The sequence below is a fragment of the Diadema antillarum genome, unplaced genomic scaffold (assembly GCF_040938485.1).
Source record: "Diadema antillarum isolate AM-2024a unplaced genomic scaffold, OU_Dant_1.0 seq00001216_RagTag, whole genome shotgun sequence".
Lineage (NCBI taxonomy): Eukaryota > Metazoa > Echinodermata > Echinoidea > Diadematoida > Diadematidae > Diadema > Diadema antillarum.
This window is the reverse complement of record NW_027272008.1, coordinates 353,215-369,974: the sequence shown is the minus strand read 5'-3', so window position 1 is coordinate 369,974 and position 16,760 is coordinate 353,215. Positions and strand designations below refer to the sequence as shown.

Sequence of the window (16,760 nt, the reverse complement as noted above, 5' to 3'; positions counted from 1 at the left end):
AAGCTCCCAGCATACCATATTCACACATCGAAGACTTGTTCATGACTGTTGTGAAAATGGTACATACTATTAAAAGCTTTACACACATTCTGTTACATGTACTTAAAAATCTAGCTAAGTTATGTGGATACTGTGAAATACAGTTTACTCATAGTAGTACTTTGAAGTGCAGCTAACTTACACTGATACTTACAATGTCAGTTTGTTTGTTTGTTTGTTTTTCTGAGATACATGTACATCAGATCGTAAATGGTTTGACATTCAGCAATGTTGCTTTTCCCGAAATCAACAAGATATCTGCTAGCATGCTAAGAATTATCATGCTAATTTGAAATATGACACCCCAAATTGCATGAAAAAATTACACAAGTTGTTTTGCAATGCAAGTCTTTCAACTCAAATCCACTGAACAAGTTTTGTTCTTTTTAGTTTTCCAATTTGAGTGCATGACTCTGGCAGCTGACAGTTGGCATATACACTTTTGCAGCTTTTCTATCCTTTATGAGGAACAAATTAGCACAGGAGGGAGAAATATCTTCAAATGACATCTCTAGGATAAGAACAGACACACATACACTTTGTGCAATATAATACTTCCATGCAGCACAACATAAACTGTAGTTTATAGTCATTCAAAAACTTCTTGGCCCCAGTGTAATAGTGCAACATACTTGTCCTGCATCAAAACGTGTGATGGTGTAATTCTCATACTTTATCCAAACAAGTGAATATACAGTGCACTCCCGTTACAACGAACACGATTATAACGAAATTTCGTTATAACGAAGTAAATCTTCTGGTCCCAAAATTATCACCATTAAAGTCCATGGTGCAAAATTCGCTTATAACGAACACGGTTATAGCAAAATTTCTGTTATAACGAAGTCTTTTCCGAGCGCCACAGACAAAGAAAAACAAAAGAAATGTGCTCCGTTATAACGAAATGCGAATTACTTTCGAAAATACGTAGCGGAACAAGCATTTATAGCGTCTCTGCATGGGTGAACGCTTCACACCACCGTGTGTTCGCTCCTTGTGTCACGCACAGTTTCTGAGGGGAACTTGCGTTTATTGTAATACAGTTATCCTATCACATTTCACATAGCTTTCCAGGGTAAGATGAGTATTCAGCAAACAGAATATGATATATATACGTGGTTTCCTTGTTTTCGTTATATATTGTATTGTTCGGTTATAACGAAATTTCGTTATAACGAAAGAAAACTGCCGGTCCCGAGCATTTCATTATAACGGGAGTGCACTGTAGTACTACACAGTGAATGTCCCTTAACCCTTTGAGTGCAAAGGCATTGTGCTTTACTTATTGTATTTTGCTTTTTCATCAGCAATCAGTAATCCATCCAAACTTGACCTAGTTGAAGGTTAACAAGCCCACTCGAATGTAGCAATGTGTCCGAGTGCAACAGGAAGGCCATGGTGACACAGTATGGATTAGGGGGATTAAGTAATCTCTATTCATGAACAATAAGTCTCGAGACTTCTGTACCAATCGGTAAGAAAGCACTCCAGTGCAATCGTCAACTGGTGAACAGAGCACAGTAAGGATTCTCGGGGAATACAATGTAGCACATGGGAAAACATCACAATATTCAACCCAATTGCTTTAGAAGTGGTAACACAAACTTCTGTATTTTCCAACATACATTAACTGCATTCAAACTTGGGTAAACATACACTTACTATACCTTGTAACAGGAACCACAATTAATCTTGAACATTTAAATTGTGTCTTTCCACATCAATTGGCATAAGAAGCTAACAATAGCTGTTCTGGTACATAAAAGGATTTTTTCTCCACAAAGGGCAGACAGGCAGAAAGACTCGGAGAGAAAAAGAGAGATACAAATATATACTTATACATTATGCAACTGAAAGTTAAATATGAAATACCACCCTCAGAATTGGTCTATATTTGTTCAAATTCTATACATCAAAGACAGTTTAAGGATTAGCATGTATGTACTGATACAACATACAATGCATTCCTCAAAAATTTGGCACTGATTAAAACATGTACATTGTATGACAGAAACCAATTTTGTTCATTTATACATCCTTTTCAACTGACATGGAAGACCAGTATTTGAGAAAAATAAATCAGTAATAAGTACATGATTGCAATAGTGTATCACACATAAAATTACTAGTAAACATCACAATGCAAACATCCCATGTAGTCCCACACATCCATAACAATGTTCCTTTTTCAAAGGTATAATCTGGAAGAACAACACAACTTTTGTAAGTGATACACTAAAATCAAGATGATATCAAATCATGCACTAAAAGTGTCTTAAACAACGCACATCTAAAGACACACAATATCAAATACAGAAATGACAGGCAAATGTGTACGAGTCACTCAACATCTCTTTGTCTGAAAGTAATGCAACATGCAGCAAATGACAGAAAATTGTTTAACATCTTGATGATTTCATTGTGTCCCATTAGTTCATTCACATTTCACACAGGCTCAACACTTAACTTTTTTTGCTGGTAGCCCACTTGGGCCACTGAATCTTTGAATTTGAAATCTTGCTGATCTGAAAAAGAAACGCAGAAGCCCGAAGTAGAAGGAAATACATACATATGTATATACACATTCATTTTAATTTTAGCTGCATAATCGGGCCACCAAAAGATGGCCTTTTTGGAAATTTGGTAGCCTAATATCAATTTTTAGTGGCCCAGGGCCACCAGGCCATTGCTAGTGCTGAGCCCTGTATATAATATATATAAATATGTATATAATAGAATACAAATGCATATTTTGATTACCAGTGACTAGAAAAAGAAATGTATATAAAGGTGGCTGGAGATGAAGCAGCAAATGAAAGTAAAAACAGAGATGATGAACTAACAATTCCCCGTTACCAGAGATTTGTAATGCAGCTTTAAATTTTTATCACATATAGATGAATGGCTTGCAAGATTTTGGAGTCACTTACCTACCTGTGGGGTAATACCGTGAGATCTGTTATCTTTAAGACACTGCCTTCAGAATGAACCTTGTTGATCTCTGAAATTCATTGTGTGATTTCTTAAGGCTGTGCATTACTTCTTCAGAGAAGAACTTCATGGGGGAAATACTCAGACTTAAAAATTTTTAAAAGCCAGAATATCTACAGGAAAGAGCATGTCTTGATCCACTTGATACACTTTGATAATCCTTCAAGATCAGCAGTGTCATTTACATCATCAGCACACTCACACTAACATCATAACTATATGACTGGCATTATCATCATCACCATCACTATCATCATCACCATCACTATCACCATCATCATCATCATCACCATAACCACCATCATCATCCTCATCCTCATCACCATCATCATGACCATGACCATGACCACCATCATCATCATCACCTTCATAGGCAGCAGATGTCATACATCTTTGTTACCATTATCACATTTCAGAATTTCATTCCCACCAAATGTTGTCATCATCGTCAGAAGCACAACCGGCATATTTCATCATCGTCAACTTCAAATTTCATCAGAATGCAATGACAAATAGTGCAATGATGATGAGGCAGGTTGTATCGTAACCGATGTTGACGAGGTATGCTGGCAGCCCTAACCCATGAAAGGGGGCGTGCGTCGCCTCTAGCAGGGCGAGGATGATTGACAGATTCACGCTGGCATAGAACGCCTCCTCCAAGGTAACCACGCCCATCCCAGATCTAGGAAGAAGAAGAGGGAATTGACATTCAATTCACAAATGATGATACAGTGACAGCCTGATTAAAAAAAATCTCTCGGGACTGGAGTGAGTACAGTGCTAATGCAGGTTTGGATCCTGTGACTGGTGAAATAGTATGTTGCAAAGCAAACACCATGGCATGAAAAGCGTTACAATCATTATCAACATTATCATTGTCATTATCATTATTACACTTATACAGAACTATTTTATCACTATCATTCAAAATTATCATTATCATTGCTATTGTTCTTATAATAAATTGTATATACCCTGGAAAGTGACGGATTTTACTAAACTTTGAAAGAGAAAACACAAGCACATATAAGTGGGTGTATACAAAATCAAAATGTGACAAACAGTCAATAGTAGGTGGTAATAACTGCAGGGCTTTATCAACTTTGTACATAGCAAAAGTTTTCTTTCTAACTCTTTTGCACATCATAGCACTCAAAATTTGGAGAATCAATTGAATCTAGCTAAATTTTAGTTCAGTTTCTCTGAAGCTGATGTCTTTTGTAAAAATATTTTGGACATATTCAGCAAAAAAAAAAAAAAAAAACCTTAGAAAAAAGTGATCTCTTCACAGCAGTGAAGAGATCTTCAAACTTATTACAACAACAGAAAAAAAAGCAGTAGAAAAAAAAAAAAGCTTCATTCAACAGATGAATGAGATGCACGGGTGCACACAATTCAAACAAGTATTAGATGAAGACGAGCAATGCACAGTACAAACGATACTTCACAACAACCAAGGAAAAGAGCAATGGGCTAAAAATCATTTCTGTTCTTGTGAAACAGCAGCAGGGAGAAGAGACTCAGCACTTCAAAGGGGTGATTTAGTTTTGGTTGAAATGGGGTTCAGGTTTCCAACTTCTTTTTTCTTTTTGTGAAGTAATAAGAATCCTCTTCCAAAATATGAAAGAGGATACAATTCTAACAGATTTCAAAGTTTATTTGATAAAAATTGATATTGATTATGGCTGAAATATCCAAAATAAAGCAATCCTACTAAAGGGTGAGTCCCACCTTTATTAGGATCGCTTTGTTTTACTCTGTTTTTGGATATCTCAGCCATTTCTAAACCAATTTTCATCAAATAATTTATCATTCCTCTTTATAGAATAGTATGCTCTTTGATATTTCATAAGTGGTTTCTAATCATCTTGCAAAAACTTAAAAGCCGAATCCTCATCTCAACCAAAACAATAACATCCCTTTAAAGGGGATGGCTAGTAACTGATCAGTGGGAATCAATGGAAATGCTGGGGGATGATTGTTCCACTTCTTGAGGGATTCATTTAAGACTACATTATATACATGTATCTACTGTTGTGTGAAAATTATTTGCTTCAGAACGGTCTCATATTCAAGTAATGTGCAGTTTAATGCCCCGTCACTGTACAGGCATGCTATAAACCTGGAAACATTAAACCGCACATTACGAGAATATGACACCATTCTGAAGCAAATAATTTTCACAGAACAATAGATATATAATGTACTCTTAAATGAATCCCACATGGATGGGAACAATCATCCCCAAGCATTCCCACTGATTCCCACTGATCAGTATACTAGCCATCCCCTTTAACCTTTTTCGACACCTGTACCTGAGGAAGCCATTCAAGAAGAAGGCGGTGGCGGCTTTAGAGAAGATGGCCACCAGGTAGGGCAGGTTTCCCGTCTTCTTGAGGTCCTCCAGCCGTATGCCGCAGGAGTGCAGCCACATCCGACCAATCGGATTTGGGCCATACCAGAGGAAGCCGAGAACCTTGGATGTACACACAAAGTGGAGTAGGATATTGGATATATGTGAAAGCATCTCATTAACATCGATAAAAATACTGAAGCATTATAGCACTCTTATCTTTTAATCCTATAAATGTATTCTTTCATTATATTAGTATCTGTTACTAGTATTTCTCTCCCTTATATTCATAGTTTCATCCATCAGCACTTGCAATTGATATTCAAACCATTTTCCATCTCTCTCCTTTTCCCAATATTTTAGTGACTGTTTTTCCTATGATACAAAAATAAATAAAAATTGAATTACATGCAGCATACAGAGAATGCAAGCAAATGTTAATACACTGTATGTAACACACTAAGCCACATTAATTTCAATTTCAATTTCAATTTATTTTCGTATTTCTCGATGGAAAATACATGGTATATAACAAAATATAATACAGAATGTCCAGCTTGGATATATACATGAAGAAATAGGAATACAAAAGTAATACATAACGGTCGATGTGTCATTTTCAATCAAAGTAAAAGATGCGAAGAGAAATACGATGGAACCTACTAAAAAGCAAAGCTTGTTGAGTGTAGGTCCCAACAAAAGCCTAGTAAGGGGAACAGGATGAGGAGCACGGGTACAATTAAGACCAAAAGTATGATAAACAAAAGAGAATGACTATTACTCGGGGCTCAGAAGATTCTTCTCACATGCATTTATGTGTGTGATAAAATGAGAACAAGTAACCACATGCTGCACACTATAGCAGTTGCTCTCATAGCAATTTAGACATGGGAGTGATAATGACGTGAATACTTAAGTACTATTAGGGTTTAAACATTCCGGCTTCCATAGACACGGGGAAAGATTTAAAAAATGGAGAACATGAATCAATTGCAATTCCTATATGTGATATACCAGCCAGCTGCAATGATGCATAAAAGAAAGGAAAGAAAGAAAGGAGGGGAAACTATGCGACACGACCATGGTCTTACTAGAAGTGGAAGGAAAAACACCGATGGGAAGGAATTTGAGAGAGCATGCAACTAAAATGTATATGCATGAGTCTGTTCACATGGCAACAACCGAGTAGTATAACAGAGCAGCCATCAGCATAATAAAAAGGAATTTTAGTGCACTTGTGTGTTGTAGCTATTCAATACATGCTGTCTGAGTTTACGCTTAAAGGATGATAATGACAAGCAGCTTTTAACCTCTGTTGGGAGATCATTCCAATATTTAGGACCTGTATACATAATTGTGTTTTTAGCGAAAACTGTTCGAGTTCGTGGAAGGTGATAAGCGTCACTCTGGCGAGTTGGATAGTGGTGGACAGAATTGTTTCTTATGAACATCTGTAAAAAGACACCAGGAAGATCTTTTGAGGAAAGTTTATACATGAAAATACCTAAATTATAACCAAACAAATCTATCAGTTTTAAAATCTTATTTTTCTGAAATAAGGCGTTAGTGTGAGATAAATACCCAGCATGGTTAATAATTCTGATCGCTCGCTTTTGAAGAAGAAAAAGTGAATCCAGTAAGTATTTAGATGCGTTACCCCACGCAAGAATTCCATAATTAAGATATGGGGAAATCATGGTTGAATATACAATCTGCAAGATATGGTTGGGCAAAAAATGTTTCAGTTTGTTTAGGATTCCTGTATTTCGTGACAACATTTTGCTTAAAAAATTAAAGTGAGTTTTCCAGGAAAGGTCACTATCGATGTAAAGTCCTAAAAACTTTGTACTATCTACTCGGGTTAAGTTAATATCATTAATCTTAACATCATCAGGAATAACTTGCAAAAAATTGCTAAATAACATATAATGTGTTTTATCAACATTTAATGATAACTTGTTAGCGTAAATCCAGGACTGAACAGATTTCAATTCATTATTCATTATACTTACGAGGGTATTGGGATTGCGGTGAGATAGAAATAAATTAGTATCATCAGCGAAACAAATAAAAGAAAGAATCTGTGACGAATTTTGGAGATCGTTGATGTACAGGATGAATAAAAGTGGGCCAAGAAGAGAACCCTGGGGGACACCGCAAGAAGTTGACGTCATACCTGACTCATAGCCATTTATGTAAACAAATTGTTTTCTGTTTGTGAGATAGTCTTTAAACCACTCTAAAGCCCTCCCACGGATACCGTAATGGCTTAACTTATAATACAAAATTTGATGGTCAATGGTATCAAAAGCCTTCGAAAAATCGAGAAAAACACCGATGGTGTGGGAAGCATCATCTAAAGCATGAGCTACTTTATCAATTATTATTAATGCACCCCAACACATACCTCTGTAACCAAGAGGTTGGCAACCAACTTAATTTTCATCACATGATATCTGTAATGGATGCCACATGCATGTTTCTAGCACATATATAAATCCCAAAGGTCTAAAGATATTGCTAATGGTCTGATCTTAGAAGTACGATGTAAATGACTGCAAAAAGTGTTGTCTTTTACTCACTGAATTCTGACCCAAAAAAAAAAAATGGCAAAGAAAAGAAAAGAAAGTTAGGCAAGATGCAGAAATACTGGTGAAAAAAAGAAGAGATGCAACAAAAGAGGATGCTGAAAAATAGAAGATGAAAATGTGAAATAAGTTTTTCTACAAAGCATGATGGATACTCCTCACTAATTGATTGCAAGCACTCACTTGAGCCATCCAGGTCAAGAGAGCTACAAATAGGGTAAAACTGCTGGACTTTGCATTGGGCCGTATTCTAATAACAGCTTTAATTACTTATATTGTCATTGATAAAATACTTCCTGTAATTAATACAGATAAACTCTGTTTGCAAATCACTGGAAATATCCACAGAACAAAACACGGAAATCTGACTTGTGGATGATGGCAAATTTGAACAATAAAGATCAGTGTTGACAATTACGATAAGCTGGGGGCATTAGAGTATCCATGCAACATTACAACCTTTAGTAATATTTCAAGTGGTGTATAAGGCCATGCATTTCAAGTCATATTCCATACATGAACAGCTACAATCTTAAATGCCATAATTTTATCAGTTTACTGCCCTATTCTACTAAGTACATCCATGTACCAGTTTTGACCCTCATGTTCACAAGTTATTGTAGGGTAATTGTGAAAATGCCTTCTCATTATTCATAGCTGTGCCAAGTTGGATTGAATTCTGAAATACTGTATTACACAAAGTTATGGTACTAATTGGTATTAAGTTACAACAACATACATTGTAATGTTACCATGGCAAAATCTGAAATGAACCCTGGCCGTCACTCAGTCCATCAAAAATGAAGCAAGTGAATTAGCCTTACCTTTTTAATGTCTTTAATAATTGAATACAAAGTTTGATGATTTCCCGTCAAATACTTCTTGGTATTATTGAACAAAGTGTGGAATTTGGCAATCTGTCCTATATCTAAGAACCTTGGATCACTGAAAACCCCTTTTCCTTCAAATTTTTAAGGTTTATTTTACTTACAGATACATATTGAACTTCCAAGGTGCTGTAAAGCAAGGAATGTTTGCGTGCATTTTAATTTCGAGAGAGCCAAGATTCGCGAAATTAAAATGCACATGAAAGTTCTTGTCTACACTATATGCATTGAGTGTTAGAGGCAACTCGCAAAAATTTCATGCCGTGAAAACGGCTGTCGGCTCAAATTCGCAGAAATTTCATGCAGCAAAAATATTGTGCTTTACAGTGGTTTGAGAAGTTGTCAAGTAATGGCAGGATAGCAAAACTATTTACATAGACAGGGGGCATCCAGAATACCAGCATGAAAACATTATGAGGCACTTGGCAGACACGCGCGCATGTATTGTATAGTAATTTGAGTTTGCTTCACTAAAGAATTTGAGGTATTCATAAATATCATATGAGCTCCCTTGTGGAGACCTACTGTATAGCTCCTTTGTGGAGACAATATGAGCTCCCTCGTGGAGACGATTTGAGCTCCCTCGTGGAGACTTGTATACATATATATCTAATAATCTTGTTTATATTTCACTAAGATTTATAATGTCTGTTTTATATTAAGTGCTGTCTGGGGCAAATTTTTTGTGTAGGGCCCCATTTTTCTCTCTCTTCTTTCTTTCTATAAAACAACAACACTTGGCAGACATATAAATGCCGTGAACCAGAAGCATGAGTACTTTACATAAGGAAACAGGTCATTCTCAAACTTTCATACCTGGCATAGCATAGTGGACACGATGATTCCCATGACACCCATGCTTCTTGTTCAATGAGTCTCCTCTCTATCACAATATGGTGGTTAAAGTCCTGAAAAGGGAAGAATAAAAAGAGACTCAATCAGAAGAAAAATCTTTCAGAATGTTTGGAAAATTTAAAAGTAGAAATAGCACAGAACCTAGACAAAATAAAGAAAGAAACAGTGCATACAAACCAAAGCCAACACATTCGATTTGTCCATAGATTTATAGTGCTACAAAAACTAAATTGTATAAACTACTGCATTGTATGAAACTAAAAAAAGGATAAGGAACAAATCTGTTACTCTTCTTAGTAAATGAAAACAGCAACAACAGCACAGCATCACAACACAACTCTGTATGTTACCTGCATATCATGATGATAGCAAAGATAATTATTTCAGAATGAATCTTTCATATGACTTTTTATAAATAGAACAGAGACTACATTTTACTAAAACCCATAATTCGAGACAAAAGTGAGCATTTACACGAAGGTAGACAAGGTACAAACGTACAATGTATTCTCTCTACTCACGTGTCTGTTCAACAGCAAGCTCCACTACTGTGTGGGATATACTGCCACATGCAGTGACCTACAACTGTACTCAGTAGTACCTTGATTTTTACCCCCCTTATTATTTGTTGGAGGTCATATCTCGACAGGTGCATCTTTTGAATTTTGCCTGGTTGGTCAATATTTGAAGAGTACATGTCAACATCTTGCCGAATAATCTAACTGGGCCATCTAGGGTACTGATTCTGGCTCTCCCATTATTGATGAGATTCAATCAACAATTTGCCGCATACTCGTATAAGACTATATGACTGAATTAAAGTACATTTGGTGATCAGTCTGTTGCATGAATAATGATTTTACATCAACTGCACTGAATATCATGCCCTTTTCAACAACAAATTGGGTGAAATGGTCAACCTAGTCAATATTGAATTTTTCAGATATTCTGAAAGAGCTGTTCTTCTTTACTACATTACTCTGAAGTTGGGGATCATATAAAACAAATGTGAAAGTGTGGGGGGGTTGCAATTTTTTCTAGAACACTTTTTTTTTGGTAGAATGGTGTGATTAGGTATGTGGTACAGTCCCCTTTTCATTTCCTAAAAATCCTTTACAAGCTCTTCACTCTCATTTCTGATAGTCCCTTCATTCAGCTTGCCTTCATTGTTGTTGCTATGGTTGTTTACATCCTGTTTTTTTGTCCCATTCATTGCAGGGCTAGCATGGCTTGGTAAAGATGAAGTGCTTGAATGGACCTTACACTTTGGAGCCTCTTTTCTCAGTTCACACTTTTCCAGAGTGTGTGCTTTCTTTCCAGTATTTAGGTAGGTTTAGGAGAGTCCATGGATTTGAATTCAGAGTTAAATACATACTGGTATTTTAAAGCTTTTAAAAGTCTGTTCTTTAAGAATGTGCCCCTAACTAAAATATCCATATCTGGCAGAAGCGGATCTAAAGGGGGGTTGGGGGGTTGCAACCCCCCCCCTCCCCCCCCCAAAAAAAAAAAAAAAAATCCGGGGACCATTTTTTTAAAAATCTTATCTTTTTTTTTAAACTTGTAATTTTATTAAATAGTGGTGTTTTAGATGCAAGAAAATGCCATTTTCACACACAGATTTTCAAAAATTCTCCCTACTGTAAGAGGGGGGACACCCCCCTCCCACACCCTCCCCCCCCCCTTTATAACAAGGAAAAGTAGAAATTACGCGGTGCGTAATATATGTCCCCGCCGGAAGTAGCATTTTGTAGCAAAATGTGCAATATAGGTAAAAAATCAAGGTCAAAGGTCAAAATTCTGTGTAAAAGTTTTGAAGCCCTCACCTAGTGCCATCACATAAAGCAAACGGAATCGAAATCGGGTTAGAAATGGCGAAGGAGTAGCATTTTATAGCCAATGTACAATACAGGTAAAAAAATCAAGGTCAAAGGTCAAAGAAGGCAAAGGTCAAAATTCTGTGTAAAGTTTTGAAGCCCTCACCTAGTGCCATCACATAAAGCAAACGGAATCGAAATCGGGTTAGAAATGGCGAAGGAGTAGCATTTTGTAGCAAAATGTACAATATAGGTCAAAAATCAAGGTCAAAGGTCAAAGAAGGCAAAGGTCAAAATTCTGTGTAGAAGTTTTGAAGCCCTCACCTAGTGCCATCACATAAAGCAAACGGAATCGAAATCGGGTTAGAAATGGCGAAGGAGTAGCATTTTGTAGCAAAATGTACAATATAGGTCAAAAATCAAGGTCAAAGGTCAAAGAAGGCAAAGGTCAAAATTCTGTGTAGAAGTTTTGAAGCCCTCACCTAGTGCCATCACATAAAGCAAACGGAATCGAAATCGGGTTAGAAATGGCGAAGGAGTAGCATTTTGTAGCAAAATGTACAATATAGGTCAAAAATCAAGGTCAAAGGTCAAAGAAGGCAAAGGTCAAAATTCTGTGTAAAGTTTTGAAGCCCTCACCTAGTGCCATCACATAAAGCAAACGGAATCGAAATCGGGTTAGAAATGGCGAAGGAGTAGCATTTTGTAGCAAAATGTACAATATAGGTCAAAAATCAAGGTCAAAGGTCAAAGAAGGCAAAGGTCAAAATTCTGTGTAAAGTTTTGAAGCCCTCACCTAGTGCCATCACATAAAGCAAACGGAATCGAAATCGGGTTAGAAATGGCGAAGGAGTAGCATTTTGTAGCAAAATGTACAATATAGGTCAAAAATCAAGGTCAAAGGTCAAAGAAGGCAAAGGTCAAAATTCTGTGTAGAAGTTTTGAAGCCCTCACCTAGTGCCATCACATAAAGCAAACGGAATCGAAATCGGGTTAGAAATGGCGAAGGAGTAGCATTTTGTAGCAAAATGTACAATATAGGTCAAAAATCAAGGTCAAAGGTCAAAGAAGGCAAAGGTCAAAATTCTGTGTAGAAGTTTTGAAGCCCTCACCTAGTGCCATCACATAAAGCAAACGGAATCGAAATCGGGTTAGAAATGGCGAAGGAGTAGCATTTTGTAGCAAAATGTACAATATAGGTCAAAAATCAAGGTCAAAGGTCAAAGAAGTCAAAGGTCAAAATTCTGTGTAGAAGTTTTGAAGCCCTCACCTAGTGCCATCATATAAAGCAAACGGAATTGAAATCGGGTTAGAAATGGCGAAGGAGTAGCATTTTGTAGCAAAATGTACAATATAGGTCAAAGGTCAAGGTCAAAGGTCACGACTGAAATTCTGTGTAGAAGTTTCAAAGCTCCCATGTAGTGCTATCATATAAAGCAAACAGAATCAAAATTGGCTCATAAATGACAGAGAAGTAGCAAATTGAAGATTTTGATCACACACGGACGCACACACGCACACACGGACACACGGACGGACGCACGGACGGACGGACACACGGACACACACACGTACAGAGCCCGTTTCATAGTCCCCTGCTCGAACTCGTTCGGCGGGGACAAAAAGCTAGATCCGCCCCTGTCTGGCGACTTTTTGTTGGTTTTGTGATGCAGGATCGCATGTGTTCCCCAACTTTCTTTATGATGGTTTTCCATCATCTATTTTACACATGTATCATATAAAATGGCTTACAACCATTTCTAATAGTGACTAATCAGGTCAGCAGATACAGTATGAACAGTATTAGTTGAGCTTGTGCTGTCATTGCTAGCAAACTTTCATCAATGTAAATTTCATGTGCATTATTGTGAAAAAATAAATAAATGAGTACTCTGCAACACTTCAGTTTGTGTTTGTACTTGAAAGGAAAGAGTGACATTTTTGTGCCAGGTAAAAAAAATCGTAGTACAGTACAGTACATCTGGCTCGTAGTCCATACAACATCGGTGGCACAAATACCAGGGTTTTAGCAGCACCATGTCATGAATATCAGAGGTATACTGGTAAATACACAGAGAAAATAAAACATTTTTATAGATATCAGGCAAAACATTTCATTTGCTTGCTGGTACCTTTACTAGCAGGCATTAATGCCTTTGACATATTTCCCTCTCACACTTGCACATCTGACATTCTAACTTCGCCTGGCATATACTCTGTACAGTATATAGTCAAACCTGTCTATAGCAGCAACCCAATTAGGGAAACAAAAAGAGTGGCCATTTTTGACAGGTGGCCGCTATACAGTAGATAGGTTATCCAACTTTGTATGCATTGTCTACAATAATAACATGTACATGTATCATCATTGTATACATCTGTAAGTACTTGCATGTGTATACATACGTATGCACAATGCATTGGACAATGCTGGTGTTTATCATTGGTCGCACAGTCCCATGTGTACAGTCGTGAAGAAAGCTGAACACTAGTGCATTATTATGACTGAATGAGTGATGAATCAGGGAGGTGGACCTCCCTGGATGAATGCAGCGGTTGCGATCCCTGAACATTGCGTGTGAATTACTGCTATTGACCGATTCGGGTTCGTTGAGGGTAGCAGACAATTTGTGGTACTGGGCGCAGCCACTCGGTGTCCCAGCCAACCCCCCCTTCCTCTCCCCCACCCCACGGGCAACATGTTTATCGCGCACTTGTAACAAAGGTTCACGCACTAAGCAAGCATTCGCGCACTCAGTACAACACGCCCATTGGCTAAAACAACCATACATTGTACATCAGTTTTTCATTCCGTGTGCGGAAGGGGGTGGGGAGTGGGAAGGGGGGGTCGGCTGAGACACTGCATAATGGCACTGCCCATGCCAAAAATACACATAGCGCATCACAGAATCGGTCAATAGACAGGTTAAAGTCTACCACGGGAAACAAAATTTGTGGCCGCTGGCTGCATTAGACAGGTGGCTGTTATATACAGGGTCTTTAACAGGGCTTTTCTCTCAGGGGGATTTTTCAGCGGCCGCTATAGACAGGTGGACGCTGGGGCAGGTTTGACTGAATTCACCTTGACATTTTTACAAAACATACTTACACCAAACCAAATACTGCAAAGTATCAAAGGTTCCCTTATGTACAGACACAAAGCAATACGCCTCATAAAGAAAGCAAGCAAAAAAAAAAACAAAAAAAAAAGAGAGGGGGAGCATCAACAATCATAAAGTGAATGAATACAAAGCTGAAGGGCCTGTACACGTAAACGCAGATCGAGAAATGTGATATATACTATTTGTACCTCTTAGTGTCATCATCTGTTTGGTAATCATTATATGAATGACGCGCCTTAAAAACAACAACAACAAGAGTCTGACTATTGTTTCTTTTCTGTCCCTTGTGTCTCACTCCTTAATCCAGGTGATAGCCTAGTGTTGTTAGGCATTGCATGTTAAATTGTTTGCTGGCATAACAACGATTAATATTAGGGGTCGCTCACACAGCCCAAAAGTCGCGTAAATGCATGAATCACGGAAGAAATTTGGTTGTGCGTGCTTGTCCGTTGAGCATTTTCGCTGATTTACACAATGAAAATCACCGATGAATTGCACAAGAACAACGGAAAGATCACGCAAAAATCACTTACATGTACAAACTACGCACTTTCAGCGCATAGGCACGCAATGGCCCCAAACAGGGCGAATACTATGTACGTGGTTGTGCGCGATGACTGAGGTCCACTGAAGACCACGCATAATCTGCGCATTATCACTAAAGAACTGAGTATGAATCGCACATGAACGCGATAGCCGCAACATCTTCGCGAACGATCACTGATTCCCCGCATACATTCCTTGTATTTTGCGCACTGTCTGCGTAAGAACTACGCAAATTATGCAAAAATTACGTAAAACAGGGCAATAGCTGGTACTGTGTAAACTCTGATGGGAAGCCGATTTTTGAGCTGCTCAAAACCTAGAATCGCGTAAAGCGCTGATCCAGCGCACATCGGCAGACAACTACGAAGGTTCCACGTCAGACAAACTCATGAAAGGCTCAAATTTCTTGCATGATTCATGTGTTTACGCGACTTTTCGGCTGTGTGACCAGGCCGTGCATGATTGTGTGCTAAATCAAATGGATGACATTCCAATTCATTAATTAATAGATGATCTGCATGTGACTGCATGACTTCGAAGTACATGTATCAAAACTTTGATAAACACTGGCACTTTTATACAATGACTCCTATTGCATATACTGCTAGCATACAGTCTGTAGGTTTCATTTGTTTGTTTGTTTTCAGAATTAGTATTCCTGAAGATTAATCTAGATTTATATATGACTATACTCTGCAAAGAGGACTGATTTCAAAAAAGAAGACCTATCACATATATCATTTCCTGTAAGTACCGGTACTTGAACATTTTGTATGCAATCACAACTTGTGGAAAAATGAGCAAAGAAAATGGGATTCCATCAGGATTCGAACCCAAGACCTCTGGATTGCTAGCCCGGTGCTCTACTGACTGAGCTATAGAAAGCCCTATAGTATACCAGTATTCGTCCTCAATGCTTGAATGGTCAGAAGCTATAATACCAGTGTGATTGTGTGTGACACACACGCACACACTTACAACACATTGTAAACCTGACATAAACCCTAAGGATAATTCAACTTGGGGATAAATGCGAAGGATCATCGAAGTGATGCAGCTTTTTGAGTATGTTTACAACAAATTGAAATGCAAACAGAAGAAAACTGACCAGAAATGAATATGATTTAGTGGAAAAACTATGCACAATATTGTATACCTCCGTATGTATCTAAAGACATAGTTGTTGCACAGCAATTAACTTAGAAATACTTTCACCAAACAAAAAGAAAATGTCATCAATTGTTAAATACGGTACCAGTCACATCCAAAATTTGGTGGTGGCAATCTTTAATTTTAAAAAAATTGTCTACAACTTGCCCAAATCCGGGATTTGGGTTAGCTGATGAAGTCCAAATGTGTACAAAACCTATTCAAGCCACTTGCTATTCTCTCTAATAGAGCTCTCATAATACTACGTACGGTACCTGTAGTAACTGGGACCAGCCTGAACTTGAAGTGGATATACAGTAACTGTGTACAAGGATTAGCGCCCAAGAGTTACAAATTGTATCATTATAAGTAGCATGACCTGGAAGGTAATCAGAAATCTGGAAAGGTCAAGTCAA

The 16,760-nt window shown here is 37.7% G+C and overlaps 1 protein-coding gene across 1 annotated transcript; it reads right to left on the bottom strand.

Moving 5' to 3' along the window:
- Nucleotides 1–3,400: 3,400 nt before the first annotated feature.
- On the bottom strand, nucleotides 3,401–5,502 carry LOC139744884 (uncharacterized). Its single transcript, XM_071655294.1, has 2 exons — nucleotides 5,346–5,502; nucleotides 3,401–3,712 (listed from the first exon to the last, which is right to left on the bottom strand). Exons 1-2 carry the CDS (start codon nucleotides 5,462–5,464, stop codon nucleotides 3,526–3,528), a joined length of 306 nt encoding a protein of 101 aa, XP_071511395.1. The 5' UTR covers nucleotides 5,465–5,502; the 3' UTR covers nucleotides 3,401–3,525.
- Nucleotides 5,503–16,760: the final 11,258 nt, after the last annotated feature.